Source organism: Helianthus annuus, chromosome 17 (assembly GCF_002127325.2).
Source record: "Helianthus annuus cultivar XRQ/B chromosome 17, HanXRQr2.0-SUNRISE, whole genome shotgun sequence".
Lineage (NCBI taxonomy): Eukaryota > Viridiplantae > Streptophyta > Magnoliopsida > Asterales > Asteraceae > Helianthus > Helianthus annuus.
Window position 1 is genome coordinate 142,874,577 of NC_035449.2, and position 25,325 is coordinate 142,899,901.

A 25,325-nucleotide genomic window follows, 5' to 3' on the forward strand; every position below is an offset into this window, starting at 1 on the left:
ATAATAGTATAAATTAGAAGAAGATTAAACTAAATAATAATTATCCATAAGATATTAAACTAAATAATATTTAGTAGAAGGATTATCTATAATTAATTAGAAAATATTAAATTAAAATAATAATTTTCTATAAGAGATGCTCTAATATGATGACAAGTGTCACGAAAGTGGTTTCTTTTATTATATAGTATAGATATCTATTTATTAACAAAAGAAGTGATACAACAACAGTCAATAAAGTTTTTGTCATTTTATTTAAAAATAACCTAATATCATTCTCTTTTGATTACATATAGTTACAGTAATAAAGTTTTAAAAGTGTTTCAATTAGGTCACTCAAGTTTCAAAAGTGTTCTAATCAGTTCACTCAACATTCATTTTTCATTAAAATTAAGGGTTTTTTCACCCATTCATAAGTAACCGTGGTGATGTAGATTTTTGTTTCTTTTTCCCTTTTATTTCATACTAACGTCGAGTGATGACGTGGATTGTAACTTGTTTTTTTAATTTTTAATGTAATTAAAGTGTTTTTATTTTTAATAAATATAATTTTATATATTAAAATAATCCAACCCCAGCATCTTATACTCAATTTTTTTCTTGACAAATGGAAAAAAAGGACATGACTCGATTTGAATGTTAAGCTATCTAATTGGGACAAAAAGGATACAAGTGACCTAATTAGAACACTTTTAAAACTTGGTTACTATTATATAATATTTTTCCTTTATTCAAATACAGTTTAGTACACTTAAATTGTTCATTTATTTTTTAACCTACAAAGCCTTAACTTTTTTTTGTCTAGATTTATATTATTATAAATTAGGTTAGAACCCTGTGTATTACACGGGTCGAATAAATAAATTTTATATACTAAATAATAAAAAGTTATATTTTTATGAACTCCGTATATTGTACGGGTTAAATAAATGTAATTTTATATATCAAATAATAAAAAAGTTATATATTTAAAAACCATGTGTGTTACGCAGATTAAATAAATATAATTTTTATACTAAATACTAAAAACGTCGTATTTTTAAAAACCCGTGTATAATCGAGTTGAATAAATCTTCCAAATAATAAAAAATTACATCCTTAAAAACTTCGTATATTACACGTGTTGAATAGATCTAAAAAAGAGTTATATCTTTAAAATCCATGTGTATTACACAGATTAAACAAATGTAATTTTGTATATTAAATACTAAAAATGTCGTATCTTTAAAAACTCCGTGTATAGTCGGGTTGAAAAATCTACCAAATAATAAAAAAATTATATCCTTAAAAAACCCCGTGTAGTATTACACGCGTTGAATAAATCTAATTTTAAATAGCAAATAATATAAAATTATATATCTATCTTTAAACAAAATCCATTTGATACCAAACTAAACAAAACGTTCTAATATATAGTTAATATCAAGAGTAAATTACGATTTTGGCCTCTGTGGTTATATCACTTTTACCCTTTTAGCCAAAAAATGAATCTTTTAACATCTGGGCCTCTAACGTCTTTTTTTCTAATCCTTTTGGCCCCAAACACTAACCCCACCTATTTACTTTTAGGGGCCAAAAGGGTTAGAAAAAATGACGTTGAGGTCCAAAAGGGTTAGAAAAAAAGACGTTGAGAGCTCAGATGTTAAAAAATTCCTTTTTGGGCTAAAAGAGTAAAAGTGATATAACCACATGGGCCAAAATCTTAATTTACTCTAATATCAAATTAGATAACTAAGTTTGAATGTGAAGTAAATAGATAAATATAAAAGTAATAATTAAACTAAATAATATTTAGTAGGAGGATTATCCATAATTAATTAGAAGAGATTAAACTAAAATAATAATTATCCATAAGACATGGCCTAATATGATGACAAGTGTCCCAAAAATGGTTTAACCCAACAAAATGCAGATAAGGGTACAACAAGGGGTATTAATCGGGTTCCCCATGGGTGGGAATGGTTCTAGGGGATATGTAGCCAAAGCGGTAAAAGTGGTGGGTTGTATGGAGATGACCGATGAATGTTGCAAAAGTGCTTAGGGTAGTTGGATGTGGTGCCATAATTGATTGATTAAAAAAAATGAGGTTGCAAAGGTGATTGGGGTAGTTGGGTGTGGTGCCAAATGTGATTATGGTAAGTGTTAGGTAGTTTTGATAAAAAGAAAATGAGAGTACTTGGGAGCAATGAGGAGGAATTGGCCTACAAACACCAATGTAGCATGAAGCACCGGCAAATTCTGACGGTTTAGTCACAAAGATCTGAGGGCGAGATTTACTGAATAGGTGCGCGTGTTCATGATTCGAAACAAGGTACTTTGGTTTCAATCAACAAGTGATGAATCTTGTAAGGTGACTTGGGAGTTGGGATGCAACTCCGGTGATAGGTTTCTTCTTCAGTTGAGCTGCTCGACAAATGTTTTCTTGCTTGGAGACGTTACGGGTCGTTATAAAGGAAGTCATACGTTTTCATTTCCGCATTGTAACTCACAAATTTTAAAATATAATCGAAGTTCAAAGTTTCTTGCCTGCAACTTTTATGCATGCGGATTCTCATGGTTCCAAAGAAAAAGAAAGTTTTTATGCATGTAACCGACTTCAAAACAGTTTTAAGAACATCAAACAAAAGGTAAGAAAAGCAAAAGTATAGAAACGGCATAACTTGAAGCCATATTTTCGGCAATTTATAAGTGATTTACACAACGGTAATATAAAAACTGTAGTCTACAATAGAATGGCAAAATAGTAATTTAAACAGTCATTACCTCATCACACGATCCTTAATCACATATTACGCCAACTGTTTTGCCTCTTTGCCTCAAAGGAGGACCCATCATTAAGCATGTCTTGAGCATCGGTTTCCATTCCAAGCTTTGAGAGAGCGAGAGCTTGCATGTAAAAAGCAGTTGGCCACTCAGGCAAGCATACCTGAGCTTGCATTGCATCCCTTAATGCATGTTCGGGTTGTCCAATCATCAAGTAGGATAGGGCCCGCCTCACAAAGATAGTACCCGAAGGGACCGACATCATTGAAACCAACTGCAGTTTGAAAACAACGGTTTGGGTAAACATAAAGTATTGGGTATGGGTAGAAATTTTGACCCGTTTATTTAAAAAGGTTGATTCGGTTATTATCTATAACGGGTCAAGGGTAAAATAGGGAAACATAATAGCTACATCGAAAACAGGCTTTCACCCAACCTGACCATATTATTTCAAAAAGTAGATGATAATTGAAATAAAACAGTTTTATAATCTTTTGGAGAAATAGCTTTTCACCCAACCCGACCAATTCAACAAGTACCAAATTGCAATTTAATGTCATATTGTCACGGTGAACCCGGGCTTCTTTATCTCCAGGACCTCGATTACTGCTTATCTATGCATTGGAGGTTCACTATATATGAAAAGATGAGTGATGATGAGAATACCTTAGAATAGTATTCGATTGCACCATTAAAATCTTTGTCCCTAAACGCGATGTCCCCAAACTTCTTTGTATTTAGCATATCTTGCACTTGCTGGGTCCATTCTTGAAATGATAGCTTCATAATGCAAATAGTCCGAACATATAAATCAGTCATGATTAAAAAATATCCATTCAATAGATTAATATACTAGTATAGACATCTGATAAGCCATATCATTTAACGAATGTCAACGGTTCAAAACTGACTGCACTGGATTGAACTAAACTGAACAAGCACAGATAAAATGAAAATATTTGAACCGCAAACCAGACTGCAAAGTGCCAGTTCAGTGTAGGTCCCAAACTGGACTTGGCTATCGGACAAGTGATCGAGCTTAGGGGTGTAAACGAGCCTAGCTGCTCATGAGCCACCCGAGCCTAAAGCAAGCCCATTTAATAAACAAACCCGAACCCGAGCTTTGACTATGCTCGTGCTCGGGCGTGTGTGTATATAATAAAATTATAAATATAGCAAAATAATACATATTATGTTACAATGTATAAATTATAATTACAAAATTTATATAGAAATCATTAAACATGTATATAAAATATAATTAAATAATTAACAAATAATAAATGAGCCGAGCTCGAGCTATGGATATAGAGCTCAAAACGAGCTGAGCTTGAGTTCCTTGATAAAAAGACGACGTTTCATTAAAACAACAATTTTGGACAGAACCAGACCACACATAACCAGTCGTGGTCCAGTTTCAGTTTCATAAGTTTGGACAAGGTTTTGCTCACCATGCAACCATGTAAACCTAAAATTTGGGCATAATATTCAAATGAATAGAAGAGTTATTATGCACACCTCATTTTCAGCACCCTCTTCATCTCTATATCCTGTTTTTAGCAAAAAGTCATGTACAGCAGTAAGATCCATTCGTGCACAAGCCTTTCCAAGAGGAGAAAGTAAGGTTGGAACCGCCGCAACCGGAGTTTTTGTGAGACCCATTAAGACATGTGATGCAACCTACAGATCCAAAGGATCACCCAAGCAACTTCAGTTAGGCTCATTTGTCAACATACATGTAGAGTATTTAGAGGTGGCAACTGGCAAGATGCCTGACAAGAGTTCGGCAAGTGATAACAAAGGTTCGGATTAAAACGGGTCATTTTTTTGTGCAGTAAGTGATAACAACAGCCGGTTTGACCCTTTTGACATGTTCCCCTATTTTAGTATTTTTTTTCCTTTTTGGCCCGATTGAGAGATTAAACACACGAAAGTACTTAAAAATAAGTGATTATTGTAAAGGAGACCTCTTTCTGCTTTTGAAGAGGAGCCACTGCTGTCAGAAGAAATTTGACATCAGGACGATCTCTACCCTCATATTGAAGACACTTTGAAGCAAGTTCCACCATCACGGTTGCATCATCGTCAGCATATTGTCCTTCCAAAGATGAATCCATTAGCAGCAATACGTTTTTTCCCCGTATCAAATCCAATGCCTGAAAAGAAATATAGACAACAAAAAAAGGCATCATAAGAAAAATATGTAAAGTTATATAGTAGGAAAATATAATGAATGTATATTACATGGCTTGGAGGAATGTGTTTTCCGCTCAAAAGGTCCAGCAACACAGTTCCATAGCTGTAAACCACACTCTCTGGAATGACCCGACCTGCAATACGCCGATATGTTTAGAATGTGAACTCAAAATAAATTTAGTTAACAGAAAGAAATAGGTTGGAAGTTATTTGAGATTTAAATTTTTACTGAAACAAGAAAAGTAAAATACAGGAAACTAAAGCATATTTCAAACCTCTATACCTGTGCGTAGAAACTCGGGAGGCGTGTAAGCAAGATTAGTGCTATAACTCTTCCCGTCTCGACTATTCTTCATCAAACCGAAACTAGATAAGCGGGGGTCACCATCCTGATGCACAAATTATAAGGGAACAAGCTGATACTTCATGAATGAGAAAACAATATCATAAATAAACATAATATGAATATTTAATTATTAATATCCAATATAGATACAGAGTTGTTATTGAACACATACCTCATCGAAGAGAACCCTGTAGGCATTAAGATCATGGTAGATTTTCAAATTTTCAGCATTGCAATGCTCGAGAGCTTGTGCGATATGGTATGCAACTCTAACACGCATTTCCCATGGCAAAGGTTGTTTATCCCCTATACCAACAGTCATCAACTTCGTAAAATATGCACAACTATAAATATAAACAAGACAAGCATGACTTGTAATTCATACAGTGAAATAGATGCTTTGAGAGTGTATCATTGGGCATATATTCCGCCACTAAAAGACGCTCATCCCCCTCTGCACAACAGCCAATCAGATTCACTAATCTATTATGCCGAACTTTGCCAACACCAGCAGCTTCTGCCTATAAAAATTAACATAAGAATCAATCACATAGTACACTAATATAGTCATATAGATCATGAAATCAAAACATGCAACTAATAATCTTTCATAAGCTCAAGATATCTCAAAATAACCTTGTGCAAGTTGTGTACTACCTAACCCATGGGTTAGTAGGTAGCAGAGGTCTCAGGTTCGAATCCAACTACCATTGGTTTTCGGTCTTTAAACCCCTTGAAGGCCACATTTCCGGTTCAAGTTGCGTACTACCTAACCCATAGTTAGTAGGATATTGGTTGGGTCCCACGAGTCACAATCACAAAAGGAAAGGAAGGAAGCAAAAAAGATATCTCAAAGTAAAAGCAAATTGCAAACTTAAGCAAATAAAGTTTTCATGTTGCTTAACTATAATAACTTTAGTTATAAAAGATTGATCCTACATTCCTACCAAAAGTTAACAAATTCCTTTTCCTTAAAGTAGCAACTTTCCAAGTCAATCTAACTAGATCCACACCACTTTTTTCACTCAATCAGAAACAAAATCATCACATCACTTTCCTAAAACAGCTTTTGCTTACTAAATCCATAACAACATGTACCGTACAAGCACTTATCGCACATCAACAACTATTCCATCTACTCCACCCTAACATGTACACTAACACCAAAAATTCACAAATGCAGGTATGTGTGTGTATGTATATTAATCATTCATAATTCATACCACAAACTGTTGAGGATCAGGCCACGATGTCTTCGAAAACCGCTTAACCGCAACGACTCTGTTACTCTTAAGCTTCCCTCTATAAACAACATTCGGAGCCTTCTCTCCACTCTCCGAAACAATAAGCTCACTACTGAACCCATTCGTAGCCGCTCGAAGCTCCGTGAGCTTAAACTCCTTAAATGCAGGTACTGCTTGATCCTGATCCTGATCCTGCTGATCCGATCCTTGTTCTCCATCTATTTTCCATCAATTCACAACAACAAATCAATCAAAACACAACAAACTACACTAATCGGTAAATTTGAAACCCTAGATCACTCGTTACAAGCACAGGAAATGAAATAATACTAGAATCGTTAACTATCATTAACTTTAGTTGAATTCGATAAGTTTTAATAACGAAACGGATGCATATGTACCTGGATCTGGTTTCGATTCAGGAACTTGATCTGGAGATTGAACATTGGCGGTTTTGGACTGAAAACAGCCCATTGTTGATGAATTTTTTTCACATAAATTTGCAGGAAACACACAGTGTGAGGTGTGATAAGTGATGAGTGATGAGAGGTGAATGGAAACCCTAGAAATGGTGTGTGTGAGAGAGAGAGAAAGTTGCAGGTGGAGAGAGAGAGGGAGTGATTTGGGGAAGAAGAAGAAGGGAGTCACATGATAAGTTGATGATGTGAGCACGTGATGAGCACAGGGTCAACTTTTGGTTGACTCACACTATGGATACAGTGTGTGTGGTAAAATGTGATATTGACATGTTTTTCGTCTTTTTATTCGGTTGAGTGTTGGAACGTGTTAAAGTTATTGTGTTAAAGGTGAACGTGATTTGTTCACGTGAAGGGTGGTAATAGGATATGCTCACTCGTGGATGTGAAATTATTTTTAAACTAATGACTATGGACTTAAGAAATTGTTATAAATCATCCCTTCAACTTTTGTTTATAAACCGTTAACCGTAAATATCTAAGAAAGTTAGCTGGTTTGACTGATTTAAAATATGTACGGTTTGGTTTTTGGTTCGGTATTCATTGTTTGACGGTTTATGATTTGAAATTTGGAACCGGTTGTTGACGTTATTATTATTTTAGAGTAAATTACAAGTTTTGTCCTTTATGTTTGTACCAAATTGCAGGCGGTGTCCCTTGTCTTTAAATTTGACGAGTTTTGTCCTTAACGTTTCAAAATCCTACACGTTATGTCCTTCAGCCCTAACTCAGTCAGACTTTTAAGTTAAATAATGTCATGTGACTTGCACATGATGGCATCTTTGTCATTTTATCTTTCAGTGACTAATTATGTAAATTAATTAAATACATGCCATTTTATTAAAAAAAAAGAGTAAATTACAAGTTTTGTCTTTTATGTTTACATCAAATTGAAGGCGTTGTCATTTTGGCCAAAAGTTTACAGGCGGTGTCCTTAACCTTTTAAAATCTTGCGCCTTTTGTCCTTTAGGCCAAACCTGATCAGAAATTTCAGTTAATTCTTGTCATGTGCAATGCACATGAGGGTACAATGGTCTTTTTCCCTCTCAACCCTTTCTATTCCCCTATTTATAACCCTCACCAACCCCTCAAATCGACAATGGTATGGTGTATTCTGTAGACTCAAATCGACAATGGATTCCTCCTCTTCAGAGTCTTCATTCACCTCCAGTTGCCAAATTTCATCATCTGATTGTTCCGTAACCGGCTTAAACTGTTCCAGATTGACCGCATTTGTTTTAGAATTAAGTATCTCGTTTATGCACTGCCTTTCTGGTTTTGTTGGGAGATGAGATGCTTGTGACGAGTTGTGGCTCGGGTGGTGAGTTCAGGTCAAACAAATATCTCAGATTTCCATGCTTACCTAAATATCTACCTATTATACTAAAAAAATACACTTAATGCCACATGTCCTTTTCTTAAGCAATCATTTATTGATGTGGCATGTCTCTTTGAGCAGAGAATTGGTACATGGGCGGCAATTTGTTTTCCCCTCTTTCTCCTTATTCTCCTTATTACAACACGCGAATTTCAGAACACCCAATCTTTAAATTTCGCCATCTTCTTCGAGCAGATTCTCTTTCGTTGCTAATCATCCACCGCTACAATCCTTTCGATTTGAATCCGGATTTGATTAATCATACTGGTAAGTTTTTAAAGTTCATGTTTCATTCATAGATCTATAGTCCCAGATTAGGGTTTAAAACTAAACGTTTCTCTTTGAATCCGGTTTTGATTTATCGCGTTTATTTACATGTTGGATTTGATGGACTAAAATGAACTGTAACCCTAATCCGGATTTGGTTGATTTGATTTGAAACCGGACTTGAAGGTGTGTCACACCCCCAATTTCCACGTGTCACCGGTGGGCCCGGTGTGGGGTATGGTGACGTAGTTGGCATCATCATAGACAAACAACACAACATAATAATGCACAGCGGAAGCAGAAATAGATTCATTTCAGCTTTAAACAAAATGTAATATTAAATATCACGAGTAGTTGAAACGGATCCACAGGCGGATCAAATAAAATAAGATAATTGTTCAACAGTTTTATTGTCGTCCGAGCTTGCGAGACTATTGTGGACGCTCTAGGAAACAGCCAGCCTAGTACGTGTAGTACCTGCACTTAACCTTTTGGGAAAATACGTCAGTTTACACTGGTAAATACAAATTAACTGACTCATTTTGAAAATGATTGAAAATTGATTTAAATGCTCATGGCATAAAAATATTTTTATAACTTGGGATAATTATGCAGTATAATCTTGTGAACGAATTACATGTTACTCGTGCGTTCAGTAGCCCGGGATCTTGTCCGGGTTAAAGATTAATAGACACACCACAATATAGAGTTATACACTGACGGGTGTACGCCTACACCCCGTGCTCTGGTCGTGGCCATCTCGTAAGATAATGCCAAGGATATCCGGGACATGGTCATTAACCCCCCAAAGGCTTTAAGTAAAACAAGACTGTTTAAACGAGCCGATCAAAATTATTCAATTGAACACCCAAGGGTGCAAGATTTTGTACGCTCGATCAAGCGGTATTCTATATACGGTATTCTATATACCGTACCCCAAGCCCGTATAGGGAAAATAAGTTAAAAGTATTTACCTGAGTAAGTATGAATCACAATTGGCAAGTGAGGGTAGCTTTTAATGGGCCTCCTATTCTGGAACAAAGGTTTATAATAACCTATTAGATTCCTAACGGGTCTTTTATTTAAGCCTAAGCTTAGACCGGTTAGTTTAAGGACGATACGGTTCAAGCGCACGATTAAGCGAAGACCGGATAGAATGTGATTTAGACCCGACAAGTTTGAATACTTGTATAATATGGGTATACTAAATACATTCTGGATTTTGAGACAAAAATGATAACGTTTGACCCATTTCGGTCAATTTATGCAAACTAGTTACATAAACCGAACCGAGCGCTAAAAGAGCGTTGCGGGTAGCCAAAAGAGTCATATGCAAGTTCCCTGAGATAATATGCTTTAAATATGTTATAATATCAGCAAGTTGTGTTCTATTATGTCCCGAATGAATTTAAACTCAATTTATGCCTTATAAGGGCATTTTGGTCATTTAAAAGATTATAAAAGAGTTAAATTGGAAATCTGAGTTGCAGGTCTGATTTATACAGTAAATATACTTAATTTGACATATTATAACAGTAGGGTATGACCCATGTACAAAACTTATCATTTAAAATCAAACTATGCACCTTAGGGGTATTTTGGTAATTTCACAAGGGCTAAAAATGTCAAAACTGGAAACCTGAGTTCAAAAACTTATACTTACTGTTATTTTATAAAAATATGCTAAATACATCAGTAGGTATAATCCTTATATGTTAAATATGGGTATAACGCATACTATGCGTTAAAAACGCTTAGAAATGCGATTTAGAGCCGTTTCCGGGTTTTCAAAAGAAAGCCGAGATTTTTATATTTCCAGAATGCTCAAAATAATTTATTTAACAAATAAAATCAGTAGAAAAAGGTTTGGGGTCAAAAGGATTTATAAAACTCATTTTATGGCTTAAACGGTCAAAACCGGTATTAACCAAATCAAACTTAGCGACCTATGATACGATCAGCCAAAAATTAAATAAAAATCTTCAAAAATCCCAAAATATTATATAACATCAGTGGGTAAAAAGTTTTATATAAAAAAGTGGCCTTAAATAGGTTATACGCTAAATGTGCCGTTTATTTAACATAAAGCTATAGTTTTACGATATCGGCCATAACTCAAAATCTGGACCTCCAACTGATCTCAAATTTTCGGTGCAAGTTTATAAATCAGTAATAAAGATTTCTACTCTTTCACTTTTCCAAAAATCACGTTTTATAACAAAAAGGGCAAAATAGTCAACTTTAAGCATAAATCGGAAACATGCATATGAATCGGTTAAGCATAGACTCAAGTTGTAAAAATTCCAGAGAGTTAAACTTAAATAAAAATGGTCAAAAATAAACTCTAATACAGATCTCAAACATGCATGCATGGATCCGAATCGAGAGTCAACGAAAAAGTCGTTTTATAAGACTTTCGGTTCCGATCCGAGTTTATACTAAAGATTGTCGAGTTGATTATGATAAAACACATTCTTATATTCATTATAAAGTTATTTTTGATGATCAAACTGATTGCATGTCATCTACATTACCATTTATGTTATAATTTGCAAAAACACTTCCTGTTGACTTTTTAAGAACAACTTTGACTCGACAAATAGCATGCTTAGAGTGGGAATCAGAGAATACCCTTTTGAGGGTTTGTTTCCCACATAAATACCAACTTATAGGTACTTTCAATTTGAGAAATGACTGAGCCAAATTCGTTTAATCGAAAAGTCAAACTATATTTACTACGGATTGACTTTTAGCTAATAATCTATGATAGAACGAATTAGAGAGGGTTATGAATGCTTACAAAGGTCCTAATGAAGCCTAGATAGGACTTGGAAGTAGCCTTGTCGATCAGAATGCCCCTGGAGATGCCTTGTCAATTTTGAAAGTTTGCTAGTGTTCTTGTTTCTAACACAAGTGCCCCCAAATGAGGAATTGATCTGAATTTAAGGGTGTTTCAGATGTTGTAAGAAGTCTACAGGTGTCCATACATGCATGAGGGCTGATTGGTGCAATTGGGAGGTGCTGAAAGCTGTCAAACACTCAAGAATCGGACCTAAAATGGCTACTGTTCGCGAACTGATGCTGGGCGTGGGTCGCGGCCCGCGTCAGTCTGCCCAGGCGGGCCGCCTGGGTCTGCTGATCCACCAAACATTTGTTTAAAAGTTGCAGTTCAGTCCCTGGTCTTCGTAAACAAGATTTTGGCTATTTATTTTGACTCGTAAACCCTCAAACTTGGTTTTTAGGAACCTTGGGACATTTACCAACATGGTAATGTCCTCGGTTAACTTTGCGCTCACCCGAAAAGTCATGAAATTCGACGTTGACGCTTTTAACCCCTCAAGTACGGTTTTGGCCATAACTTTCTCATACGATAACGAAACTTCATGAAATTTTTACCACATATTCTAGTGAGTATATTCTAGCATTACAAAGCTTCAGGGCTGCCAAAAGTTCACTCAGAGGTATAAATTCAACATGTTGACACTTTTAGTCCCTATAGTTTGTAATTCCTCACTTTCGTGCATTTTCCGCTTCGTATGATCCATGATCCATCCGTTTAGGGTTATAAACATTATGTAGGGTTATTATGGAGTCTATTTATCCCTTGTTGACACTTTGGACCCTTACGTTCCTTAGTTTTCACCGTTTGTCAACTTTAGTCCCTCTAAAGTTTGTTTTCGCATATGCAAAGCCTATGACACGTGTCAATGCATTATTGGACGTAAATTTTCGAGGTTTTACATCCTCACCCCCTTAAAAGAAATCTCGACCTCGAGATTTACTGGAACAAATGAGGGTATTTTTCCTTCATCGTGGATTCCACTTCCCACGTGTATTCGGGACCTCTACGGGCATCCCACTTGACCTTAACAATAGGTATGTACTTTCTCCAGAGCTTCTTAACCTGTCGATCCTCAATCGACAACGGTTTTTCCACAAACTTCAAGCTTTCATCAATGTGTATGTCTGTATGCGGTATGACCAGTGATTCGTCAGCGAAACACTTTTTCAGATTACAGATGTGGAACACATTATGAATAGCGCTAAGTTCTTCAGGCAAGTTTAACTTATAAGCAACTGACCCGACACGTTCGATAATCTCGAAAGGTCCTATATATCTCGGGCTTAGCTTGCCTTTCTTACCAAATCGCATCACCCCCTTCCAGGGCGATACTTTAAGCAACACTTTATCACCTACATCGAAGTGAAAATCTTTGCGCTTAGGATCCGCATAACTCTTCTGCCTATCCCTGGCAGCTTTCAAACGATCGCGAATCTGAACGATCGTGTCCGTCGTCTCAAAGACGATTTCTGGTCCTGATAGTTGGACATCTCCAACTTCTGCCCAACAGATGGGCGATCTACACTTTCCACCGTACAAGGCCTCAAAAGGCGCAGCTTTTATGCTGGAATGGTAGCTATTGTTGTAGGAGAATTCAATTAGTGGTAGGTTCTTATCCCAACTACCACCCAAGTCAATCGCACATGCACGAAGCATGTCTTCCAAAGTTTGAATAGTACGCTCACTCTGACCATCGGTCTGAGGATGATAGGCCGTACTAAAATTCAAACGAGTGCCCAATGATTGTTGGAAACTCTTCCAAAAATGTGACGTATACCTAGTATCTCTATCGGAGATAATAGATACAGGTATACCATGTAGCGCTACAATCTTATCAACGTATAACTGAGCTAACATATCGGAGCTATACGTCTCCTTGATGCGTAGAAAATGAGCTGACTTCCTCAGTCTATCTACTATGACCCATATAGTATCATTTCCTTTTCTCGTCTTTGGTAACTTGGTGATGAAATCCATTGTCACCATTTCCCATTTCCACTTGGGAATTTCAGGTTGTTGAAGCAAACCTGACGGCTTCTGATGCTCAGCTTTGACTTGCGCACAAGTCAAACATTTAGCTACATGCTCAGCTACAGACTTCTTCAAACCAATCCACCAGTAGTTTGCCTTTAAATCCTGGTACATCTTATCAGCTCCAGGATGAACGGAATATTTAGAGCTGTGGGCTTCCCGGAGGATAACATCCCGAAGTCCTCCATAAACTGGAACCCATATTCGTCCGTTTAGTCTTAGCATTCCATCTTTGTCGTAGGATAACTGCTCCTCAGTTACTCCTAACTTCTCTTCAGGATAGTTAGCTTCCAACACAGCTTCCTTCTGTGCAGCTAACACCCTTTCGTTCAAATTATTCCTTATTTCAATGCGCTTGGCATTGATTCTGATCGGTTTCACCCTTTCTTTTCTGCTTAAGGCGTCGGCAACCACATTTGCTTTGCCTGGATGGTATCTTATCTCACAGTCGTAATCATTTAAAGTTTCCATCCATCGCCTTTGTCGCATGTTCAATTCCTTCTGATCGAACAAATGTTGAAGACTCTTGTGATCCGAATAAATTATACACTTGGTTCCATACAAGTAGTGTCTCTACAGTTTTAATGCAAATACAACTGCACCCAATTCCAAATCGTGGGTGGTGTAGTTCTTCTCGTGCACCTTTAGTTGTCGAGAAGCGTAGGCAATGACCTTGCCTCTCTGCATGAGTACACAACCCATACCAGTGTGCGATGCATCGCAATACACCACAAATTCCTCTATACCATCAGGCAATGTTAACACTGGGGCATTGCTCAACTTCTTCTTCAAAATGTCAAAGGATTCCTGCTGCTTAGGGCCCCAATCAAACTTAATCTTCTTACGAGTCAACGAAGTTAGGGGCGCAGCAATCCTCGAAAAGTTCTCGATGAATCGCCTATAGTATCCTGCCAATCCAAGGAAACTGCGAATCTCGGTAGGAGTCTTCGGCTCCTGCCAATTCATGACTGCTTCTACCTTAGCGGGATCTACTTGGATACCGCGCTCGCTTACCACATGTCCAAGGAATTGGACTTTTCGAAGCCAAAATTCACACTTCGAAAATTTGGCATAAAGTTTCTCACGGTGTAGGAGTTTGAGAATACAACGAAGGTGTTTCTCATGGTCAGCCTGGTTCTTCGAGTAGATAAGGATGTCGTCAATAAAGACGATGACGAATTTATCTAGATAAGGCTTGCAGACGCGATTCATGAGATCCATGAATGCGGCTGGTGCGTTAGTGAGCCCAAAAGGCATCACTAGGAACTCGTAATGTCCATAACGCGTCCTAAACGCTGTCTTGTGTACATCTTCATCCTTGACCTTCAACTGGTGATAGCCTGACCTCAAGTCGATCTTTGAGAAGTAGCTTGCTCCTTGCAACTGATCGAATAGGTCGTCGATCCTGGGTAACGGATATCTATTCTTAATAGTGACCCTGTTAAGCTCACGGTAATCGATGCACAGACGCATCGATCCATCCTTCTTTTTAACGAACAAGATTGGCGCTCCCCAAGGAGACGAGCTAGGTCTAATAAAACCCTTAGCTAACAGATCATCCAATTGCGTCCTCAACTCCTTCATCTCCGTTGGTGCCAACCTATATGGTGCTCTTGCTACTGGCGCTGCACCTGGAATGATGTCTATTCGAAACTCCACTTGCCTATCCGGTGGCAAACCGGGGAGTTCTTCAGGAAATACTTCAGGGTATTCTGAGATGACAGGGATATCTTCAATCCTTGGCTTTGGCTCATCAATAGTAACTTGTGCCATATAAATGACACATCCCTTCTGCAGGTATCTGGATGCCTTGAGCATGGACATTTGCTCCGGCAATCCATGCTGGGTATCTCCCTGGATAGTGAGTGACTCACCAGACGGAGTCTTAACTATCACTTGCTTTCTGTTGCACACAATCTGGGCTTGGTTATGCGATAACCAATCCATGCCTAACACTATATCGAATCCAGCTAGCTTAAAGGGAAGTAAGGATAATGGGAAAGAATGATTCCTAATGGATATAACACACCCATCTAGGATAGTCGAGGCGGTTTCTATGGTTCTATCGGCTAATTCCACCTCATACTTCACTCTTAAGGTTTTAACAGGTAGGTTTAACAACTTACAGAACTTATCATCTACAAATGACTTATCTGCTCCTGAATCAAATAGAACTCTAGCAAAAACATCATTTACAAGAAAAGTACCTGTAATGACGTTGTCATCCTGAACTGCTTCCTTAGCGTCCATTTTGAAGACTCTTGCATTGGTCTTCTTTCCCTCATCGGCTTTCTTAGCATTCTTTGGGCAATTAGGTCGGATGTGTCCTTTCTCATTGCAACCATAACAAGTTGCATCCTTTAGCTTCTTGCAATCCAAGGCTTTATGATCCGGGGACTTACAAATTCCACATAATTTCTGCTGAGATTGAGATCTAGACTCCTGCCTGCATCTCCCAAAATGATGCTTCCTACAAACCTTGCACCTGGGTTTCTCACTTGACTGATGATCTCCCTTCTTGAATCCCGACCCTTTCCTGTGGTCGTTGTTCCCTCGGTGTCTTTTCTCCGATTTTCGTGAGGTGTCATCCTCACGTTTCCTCTTGTTTTCCTCCGAGTTCTTAAGAGCTCTCAATCTGACCACATCCTGAGTGAGGGAGAGAGATAGATCAGCTACTGATCTGAACGTCGTAGGCCTCGATGCCTTAACGCTCGCCTTGATCTCTGGTGCCAAACCCCCAATAAAACGGGCGATCCTTCTTGGCTCTGGGGTTACCAGGTATGGCACTAATCGAGATAGAGTGTTGAAGGTGGTGAGATATGCCTGGCAGTCGAGGTTCTTCATCACTAGGGATACGAAATCTGATTCGATCCTTTCGACTTCGTGTTGTGGGCAGAAATTTTCTTTGATCAGGGCTACAAACTGATCCCATGACATGCTATAAAGGGTGGCCTTACCGGCAGCTTGTAAAAGAGATTTCCACCACGCTAGAGCATCCCCTTTGAACGATTGGGACACGTACTTCACTACGTCCCGATCAGCACACCCGCTGATATCTACAACCGTATCCATCTCATCTAACCAGGTCATACAGTCGACCGCTCCTTTCTCCCCAGTAAAATCTCTGGGTTTGCATGAGACGAAATATTTATACGTACAGGACTTGCTGTGCGTTTCATGCTTCTGCTTGATCTCCTGTTTCGGGATACTGCTGTGGTTGGAGGAGTGATTATCCTCATCATTCTTCTTCGGCTCATCTTTCTTTGATACATCATTCTTAGAGGGCGGTTTGCTATGAGCCTCTGAATGATTCTTGGATTTGGAACGTGGTACGGTTCGGGTCCTACTTCGAGTCCCGCTTGATTCCCTGAATTGCCTATCAATGGCCTTGGCCACAGCATTTTCTACCAGTGCTTGTAGTTCCGCACCAGTTACATGAATCTTGGTGTTATCAGGGTGTTCCTCAGAACGACTGTTTGTTTCTTCCGATTTTGCCATGTAGCTTTAAGAGCTACAATAAAGTAAGGACAAGGTCTATTTAGAAACCCAACAGTATTATCGTTCTTGATGATTTATTAACCATGGTAATAATAGCCATAATAGTTAATTTATTTAATTTCATTCAGCACTTTTATTAGCATCTTTATCATAGAATGAAATATATATATTGGCACAATAGGCCTAGTCACTTGGACAAATTTCTAAATTTTAAATTTAGAATCTTTATAGGATTAGAATTGTATAATTAAAACAATTAATCCTTTGCTTGGCAGGGAGTCTATAAACCACGGCTGCCTTTCTGTTTTATATGACATTAGTCATAACCCGTAGGCATCAAGTCATAATCAGACATGTATACAATATAATCTTTGGATAATTTATTAAAAGGGTGGCTTGTGTGATTTTACAGATCACACTTAGCCAAGAATGCTAACATGTTTACAGATATTAGCAGAGATTTGAATCTTTTAACCAGGTTTTACCATATTGGCCAGGCCTTTTAATAAGACATTCAAGCTAGGTTTTACCTTTTTAAGATTCTTATTAAAATGGTAAATCAAAATAATAATTGATATTTTTCATTTATTTGTATATTATGTTCATGCATATAGATAAACTGAAAACTTAAAGTAACCATTTTTAAATAAAAGTAGACTAGTACAACTTTGCCCTAAACGGGACTTTTACTCAAATAACATGCCCACGCAGGGGCTAAACCAAATAACAAACAAACAAACAACCGAACAAACAAACGAACAAACAAACAAACAAACCCACGCAGGGGTTAAACAGAAACAAACATACCCACGCAGGGGTAGAACAGGAAAGAGATATACCCACGCAGGGGTAGAATACAGGAATAAATGTCCTCGCAGGGACATGGGTACATAAGCTAACAAACAAAGGATTTAATAATCCTTCTTACCTTTACCCTTGATCAAGTCAACCATCTTCTTAAACATTCCGCGGTTGTGTCGGCGATCTTCCCGCATTTCCTGTCGCAACTCACGTCGCACGTCGTTTATCCCTTGCAGGATTTCTTGGACTTGCGGTGGCGACATCATCGGCGCCGGCGGCGGTGGCTGATACTGCGGTGGTTGAGGAGGCTGCGGCTGCTGGTATCCATGCGGTGGGTATCCAAAAGCTGATTGTCCCGTAGCCCAGGGACCTCCAAAAGCACCCTCCTGATTGAGAGGGTTGTAGCCCGAAGCTATCCAGTAAGGATCCCCTGTATAGTCATAACCTGGGGGAAAAGTCGGCTCGAAAGGGTTGAACTGTGCTGCGCTAGCATACACAGGGATTGGCTCTCCAAAGTTCTGCGGTGGCAGTGGCGCAATAGGCGCAGAAGTAACTTCTGAGACGGGATGCGAAGATTCTCCCATCTCTGGCTCCTCGTGAAGAGGCGAATATCGGCTGCTACCAGAATGCGAAGGGGTGTCGATGCGTATCCCTCCACGTGTGGACATCCGGGCGTTCCTTCCCCTTCGCCTCTGAGGCGGAGGAGGCAAAACCGGAGGTGGCGGCGGCGGCGGAGTGACCACGTCGCGCCAGAATCCCTCAGAAGGATCCTGCTGCTGAGGCTGCTGCTGAAGCTGCTGCTGGGAGTGATGCTGGGAGTGCATGGGAGAGCTGTGGTAGGACTGGTGCATGGGAGAGTTATGGTAGCTAGGGGTATAAACCCAGTCGTGCTGCTTGAATCTCTCCTCGAAACTATCGGGACCATTGTAAGGTGATCCCCTGAATGGTGACCCATCAGATATCTCAATGGGGTGGTTAGGTGTGCCGGACGGTGGCATGGAAGGATCGGTATCCTCATCGACCTCCATCTCATTGCCACCCGAGAAGTGGTCTTCTGGTCCAAGTGGGTTATGACCCACTGGTTCTTCCAAATAAGCATCAGGGTTGTACAGGCCCTGATAGACAGGTGCTGGTTAATCAAAAGGTGACTGGTGAAGAGGAATGTAGGATTGGTGGGAGTTGTGGGGCTTATTTTCAGAATGAGGCCCAAAAGAGTGTGGTAGGGAAGGTGTGGTACTCAGTGATGCTGAGTGCCTGGCTGGTTCAGCGAACGATCTCCAAAGATCTCGGGCATCAGTGTTATGGGATGCTGATGGGGTTCGCCTATGCGAAGGCCCTGCTTCATGGTCATGAGAGGTGGCGAATGCTCCTCGTCCCCTTCCTCGTACACGTGGCGGCATCTTGAACCTGTCAAAAATCAAACAAGTGGCACGACAAGATATATAAGACAAAGTTAGAAAAAAAATAGTAAAAGGAATTTGAACATTTCCTAAGTTCTTTGTCTAGACTCGAAAATCGAGGAATGTGCAATTGTGTAACTGAGATTAAACACAAAAGACTAGTGTTTAATTCACTCAGAGTTGGCTCTGATACCAACCTGTCACACCCCCAATTTCCACGTGTCACCGGTGGGCCCGGTGTGGGGTATGGTGACGTAGTTGGCATCATCATAGACAAACAACACAACATAATAATGCACAGCGGAAGCAGAAATAGATTCATTTCAACTTTAAACAAAATGTAATACTAAATATCACGAGTAGTTGAAACGGATCCACAGGCGGATCAAATAAAATAAGATAATTGTTCAACAGTTTTATTGTCGTCCGAGCTTGCGAGACTATTGTGGACGCTCTAGGAAACAGTCAGCCTAGTACGTGTAGTACCTGCACTTAACCTTTTGGGAAAATACGTCAGTTTACACTGGTAAATACAAATTAACTGACTCATTTTGAAAATGATTGAAAATTGATTTAAATGCTCATGGCATAAAAATATTTTTATAACTTGGGATAATTATGCAGTATAATCTTGTGAACGAATTACATGTTACTCGTGCGTTCAGTAGCCCGGGATCTTGTCCGGGTTAAAGATTAATAGACACACCACAATATAGAGTTATACACTGACGGGTGTACGCCTACACCCCGTGCTCTGGTCGTGGCCATCTCGTAAGATAATGCCAAGGATATCCGGGACATGGTCATTAACCCCCCAAAGGCTTTAAGTAAAACAAGACTGTTTAAACGAGCCGATCAAAATTATTCAATTGAACACCCAAGGGTGCAAGATTTTGTACGCTCGATCAAGCGGTATTCTATATACCGTACCCCAAGCCCGTATAGGGAAAATAAGTTAAAAGTATTTACCTGAGTAAGTATGAATCACAATTGGCAAGTGAGGGTAGCTTTTACTGGGCCTCCTATTCTGGAACAAAGGTTTATAATAACCTATTAGATTCCTAACGGGTCTTTTATTTAAGCCTAAGCTTAGACCGGTTAGTTTAAGGACGATACGGTTCAAGCGCACGATTAAGCGAAGACCGGATAGAATGTGATTTAGACCCGACAAGTTTGAATACTTGTATAATATGGGTATACTAAATACATTCTGGATTTTGAGACAAAAATGATAACGTTTGACCCGTTTCGGTCAATTTATGCAAACTAGTTACATAAACCGAACCGAGCGCTAAAAGAGCGTTGCGGGTAGCCAAAAGAGTCATATGCAAGTTCCCTGAGATAATATGCTTTAAATATGTTATAATATCAGCAAGTTGTGTTCTATTATGCCCCGAATGAATTTAAACTCAATTTATGCCTTATAAGGGCATTTTGGTCATTTAAAAGATTATAAAAGAGTTAAATTGGAAATCTGAGTTGCAGGTCTGATTTATACAGTAAATATACTTAATTTGACATATTATAACAGTAGGGTATGACCCATGTACAAAACTTATCATTTAAAATCAAACTATGCACCTTAGGGGTATTTTGGTAATTTCACAAGGGCTAAAAATGTCAAAACTGGAAACCTGAGTTCAAAAACTTATACTTACTGTTATTTTATAAAAATATGCTAAATACATCAGTAGGTATAATCCTTATATGTTAAATATGGGTATAACGCATACTATGCGTTAAAAACGCTTAGAAATGCGATTTAGAGCCGTTTCCGGGTTTTCAAAAGAAAGCCGAGATTTTTATATTTCCAGAATGCTCAAAATAATTTATTTAACAAATAAAATCAGTAGAAAAAGGTTTGGGGTCAAAAGGATTTATAAAACTCATTTTATGGCTTAAACGGTCAAAACCGGTATTAACCGAATCAAACTTAGCGACCTATGATACGATCAGCCAAAAATTAAATAAAAATCTTCAAAAATCCCAAAATATTATATAACATCAGTGGGTAAAAAGTTTTATATCAAAAAGTGGCCTTAAATAGGTTATACGCTAAATGCGCCGTTTATTTAACATAAAGCTATAGTTTTACGATATCGGCCATAACTCAAAATCTGGACCTCCAACTGATCTCAAATTTTCGGTGCAAGTTTATAAATCAGTAATAAAGATTTCTACTCTTTCACTTTTCCAAAAATCACATTTTATAACAAAAAGGGCAAAATAGTCAACTTTAAGCATAAATCGGAAACATGCATATGAATCGGTTAAGCATAGACTCAAGTTGTAAAAATTCCAGAGAGTTAAACTTAAATAAAAATGGTCAAAAATAAACTCTAATACAGATCTCAAACATGCATGCATGGATCCGAATCGAGAGTCAACGAAAAAGTCGTTTTATAAGACTTTCGGTTCCGATCCGAGTTTATACTAAAGATTGTCGAGTTGATTATGATAAAACACATTCTTATATTCATTATAAAGTTATTTTTGATGATCAAACTGATTGCATGTCATCTACATTGCCATTTATGTTATAATTTGCAAAAACACTTCCTGTTGACTTTTTAAGAACAACTTTGACTCGACAAATAGCATGCTTAGAGTGGGAATCAGAGAATACCCTTTTGAGGGTTTGTTTCCCACATAAATACCAACTTATAGGTACTTTCAATTTGAGAAATGACTGAGCCAAATTCGTTTAATCGAAAAGTCAAACTATATTTACTACGGATTGACTTTTAGCTAATAATCTATGATAGAACGAATTAGAGAGGGTTATGAATGCTTACAAAGGTCCTAATGAAGCCTAGATAGGACTTGGAAGTAGCCTTGTCGATCAGAATGCCCCTGGAGATGCCTTGTCAATTTTGAAAGTTTGCTAGTGTTCTTGTTTCTAACACAAGTGCCCCCAAATGAGGAATTGATCTGAATTTAAGGGTGTTTCAGATGTTGTAAGAAGTCTACAGGTGTCCATACATGCATGAGGGCTGATTGGTGCAATTGGGAGGTGCTGAAAGCTGTCAAACACTCAAGAATCGGACCTAAAATGGCTATTGTTCGCAAACTGATGCTGGGCGTGGGTCGCGGCCCGCGTCAGTCTGCCCAGGCGGGCCGCCTGGGTCTGCTGATCCACCAAACATTTGTTTAAAAGTTGCAGTTCAGTCCCTGGTCTTCGTAAACGAGATTTTGGCTATTTATTTTGACTCGTAAACCCTCAAACTTGGTTTTTAGGAACCTTGGGACATTTACCAACATGGTAATGTCCTCGGTTAACTTTGCGCTCACCCGAAAAGTCATGAAATTCGACGTTGACGCTTTTAACCCCTCAAGTACGGTTTTGGCCATAACTTTCTCATACGATAACGAAACTTCATGAAATTTTTACCACATATTCTAGTGAGTATATTCTAGCATTACAAAGCTTCGGGGCTGCCAAAAGTTCACTCAGAGGTATAAATTCAACATGTTGACACTTTTAGTCCCTATAGTTTGTAATTCCTCACTTTCGTGCATTTCCCGCTTCGTATGATCCATGATCCATCCGTTTAGGGTTATAAACATTATGTAGGGTTATTATGGAGTCTATTTATCCCTTGTTGACACTTTGGACGCTTACGTTCCATAGTTTTCACCGTTTGTCAACTTTAGTCCCTCTAAAGTTTGTTTTCGCATATGCAAAGCCTATGACACGTGTCAATGCATTATTGGACGTAAATTTTCGAGGTGTTACAAGGTGGCTCCTTGATATATATTCCAGAATAGGGTTATATTATCGGATACCTTCTTTAATGATAGTTTCGTTGCTAATCATCCACCGCTACAATCCTTTCGGATTATGCATATCTATTCACTGATTTCTATAACTTACACTCTTACATTTTTGTATTTATTTGTGACTTGAATCAAAAAGTCAAAGATTAAAGAATTTTGGTTTTTGAATGTTTATGTAAGTTATGAGCATGAATTCTCGGACCCTCTGTGATCCTTTACAGTGGTCAATTGCTATGTTTTAATTTTCTTGCTTTTGGTCAATAAAGATGCTAACATCAGTTAGCATTACGCTTTTTGTAGGTAATTTTATTGAGCTATACATATTGGTGGTTGTTTAGGGGACTTAACGGGCTCTCATATTCATCGCTTTTCATGGAGGTAAGTTGATTTCTTAGATCATTTCATATCATTTTTGGTGGGCTGGGTAAAAGATCAAGATGGGCTGAGTCAGGTTGGTGACCCGCTCAACCCAGTTGAGCTGTTATAATATATATTTGCATTAGAGGCATCATGCAAGCTGGTTGGATGATCTTTTTTCAAATCATTTGACCCGTTATAATTACTTTTCCAGTTGAGGAAAACCATAATGTAGTGAATGTAGAAATCATATTGTTATCATTATTAAGCAAAGAAAAGTTTGATTAGGCTAAAGGCTGTTTAACTGCTATATATGCTTTAAATTTTGTCGTTGGCGTTGTGGCCTTGCGAGCTCAGACGTTGCGTTGTCGTCTAACGCCTTATTTTGAGGCTTCGTCTCTGTCGCGGTGCCAATTATCTTTTCGGACTTCCATGTTATGTTCTAACCCCAGTTTTACTTTTGTTTTTGAAATAATACCTGGCTGACTCGCGGCCGAATGAAAGGATGGAGGTTATAATGATGTTGGTAACGACACCCTACCTACTGGCATTGTCGGTATATGGAACTGTAACTTATATTTATTCATTCCGTCCCGAGTTCGGTTTCCGGATGTGATGACTTTTGTAAAAAAAAACTGTGTTCGATGTTGGATAGTAAGGAAGGCTACTGTCCTGTTTGCTACCATTAAGGTATTACGCAGCCATTAGAAATCATTTTTTTTTTGTATTTAGGGATCCGACGCTAATTATTATGTTAATATTTTCAGTTTAAATATTTGTTTGGCCTAATTATTTTACCAATTTTTCATTTGCAGTGCATTTGTGATTGATTTGAACGCTATATTCGGTCGTTGCGTCCCGAGTTTGATTTCCGGCTGTGATGACTTTGGTAAAAAAAAAACTTGGTTTGATGTTGCATAGCATGGATGGCGAGTGCGCTGTTTTCTTCTTGCAACCTGTTATGCAGCCATGAGAACCACAATACGTATTCTGAGCCCTGTGTTAATTGGTCATAAGGTGTTTTTAATAATGATGTTGGCAACGACACCCTACCTACTGGCATTGTCGGTATATGGAACTGTAACTTATATTTGTTCGTTCCGTCCCGAGTTCGGTTTCCGGATGTGATGACTTTTGTAAAAAAAACTGTGTTCGAGGTTGGATACCAAGGAAGGCTACTGCCCTGTTTGCTACCATTAAGGTATTACGCAGCCATTAGAAATCATTTTTATTTGTATTTAGGGATCCGACGCTAATTATTATGTTAATATTTTCAGTTTAAATATTTATTTGGCCTAATTATTTTACCAATTTTTCATTTGCAGTGCATTTGTGATTGATTTGAAAGCTATATTCGGTCGTTGCGTCCCGAGTTTGATTTCCGGCTGTGATGACTCTGGTAAAAAAAACTTGGTTCGATGTTGCATAGCATGGATGGCGAGTGCGCTGTGTTCTTCTTGCAACCTGTTATGCAGCCATGAGAACCACAATACCTATTCTGAGCCCTGTGTTAATTGGTCATAAGGTATTTTAATAATGATGTTGGTAACGATACCCTACCTACTGGCATTGTCGGTATATGGAACTGTAACTTATATTTGTTCGTTCCGTCCCGAGTTCGGTTTCCGGATGTGATGACTTTTGTAAAAAAAACTGTGTTCGAGGTTAGATAGCAAGGAAGGCTACTGCCCTGTTTGCTACCATTAAGGTATTACGCAACCATTAGAAGTCATTTTTATTTTTATTTAGGGATCCGACGCTAATTATTATGTTAATATTTTCAGTTTAAATATTTATTTGGCCTAATTATTTTACCAATATTTCATTTGCAGTGCATTTGTGATTGATTTGAAAGCTATATTCGGTCGTTGCGTCCCGAGTTTGATTTCCGGCTGTGATGACTCTGGTAAAAAAAAAACTTGGTTCGATGTTGCATAGCATGGATGGCG

The 25,325-nt window shown here is 38.3% G+C and overlaps 1 protein-coding gene across 1 annotated transcript; it reads right to left on the bottom strand.

Annotated features, from left to right (window-relative positions):
• Positions 1–2,633: 2,633 nt before the first annotated feature.
• LOC110877593 (serine/threonine-protein kinase BSK2) lies at positions 2,634–7,271 on the bottom strand. Its single transcript, XM_022125753.2, has 10 exons — positions 6,951–7,271; positions 6,529–6,767; positions 5,691–5,826; positions 5,478–5,611; positions 5,243–5,348; positions 5,008–5,093; positions 4,731–4,919; positions 4,282–4,443; positions 3,430–3,543; positions 2,634–3,037 (listed from the first exon to the last, which is right to left on the bottom strand). The coding sequence occupies exons 1-10, from the start codon at positions 7,021–7,023 to the stop codon at positions 2,783–2,785; spliced, it is 1,494 nt and encodes a 497-aa protein (XP_021981445.1). The 5' UTR covers positions 7,024–7,271; the 3' UTR covers positions 2,634–2,782.
• Between the last annotated feature and the right edge of the window lie 18,054 nt (positions 7,272–25,325).

What these genes read in the sequence shown, in the direction of transcription:
- LOC110877593 (XM_022125753.2), bottom strand. Translation starts at nt 7,023, where the DNA reads ATGGGCTGTTTTCAGTCCAAAACCGCCAATGTTCAATCTCCAGATCAA. An exon ending in CTGATCCTCAACAGTTTGTG is followed by an intron (nt 5,827 to 6,528) that starts GTATGAATTATG and finishes TAATTTTTATAG; the next exon opens with GCAGAAGCTGCTGGTGTTGG. An exon ending in AAGAGGGTGCTGAAAATGAG is followed by an intron (nt 3,544 to 4,281) that starts GTGTGCATAATA and finishes TGCATTATGAAG; the next exon opens with CTATCATTTCAAGAATGGAC.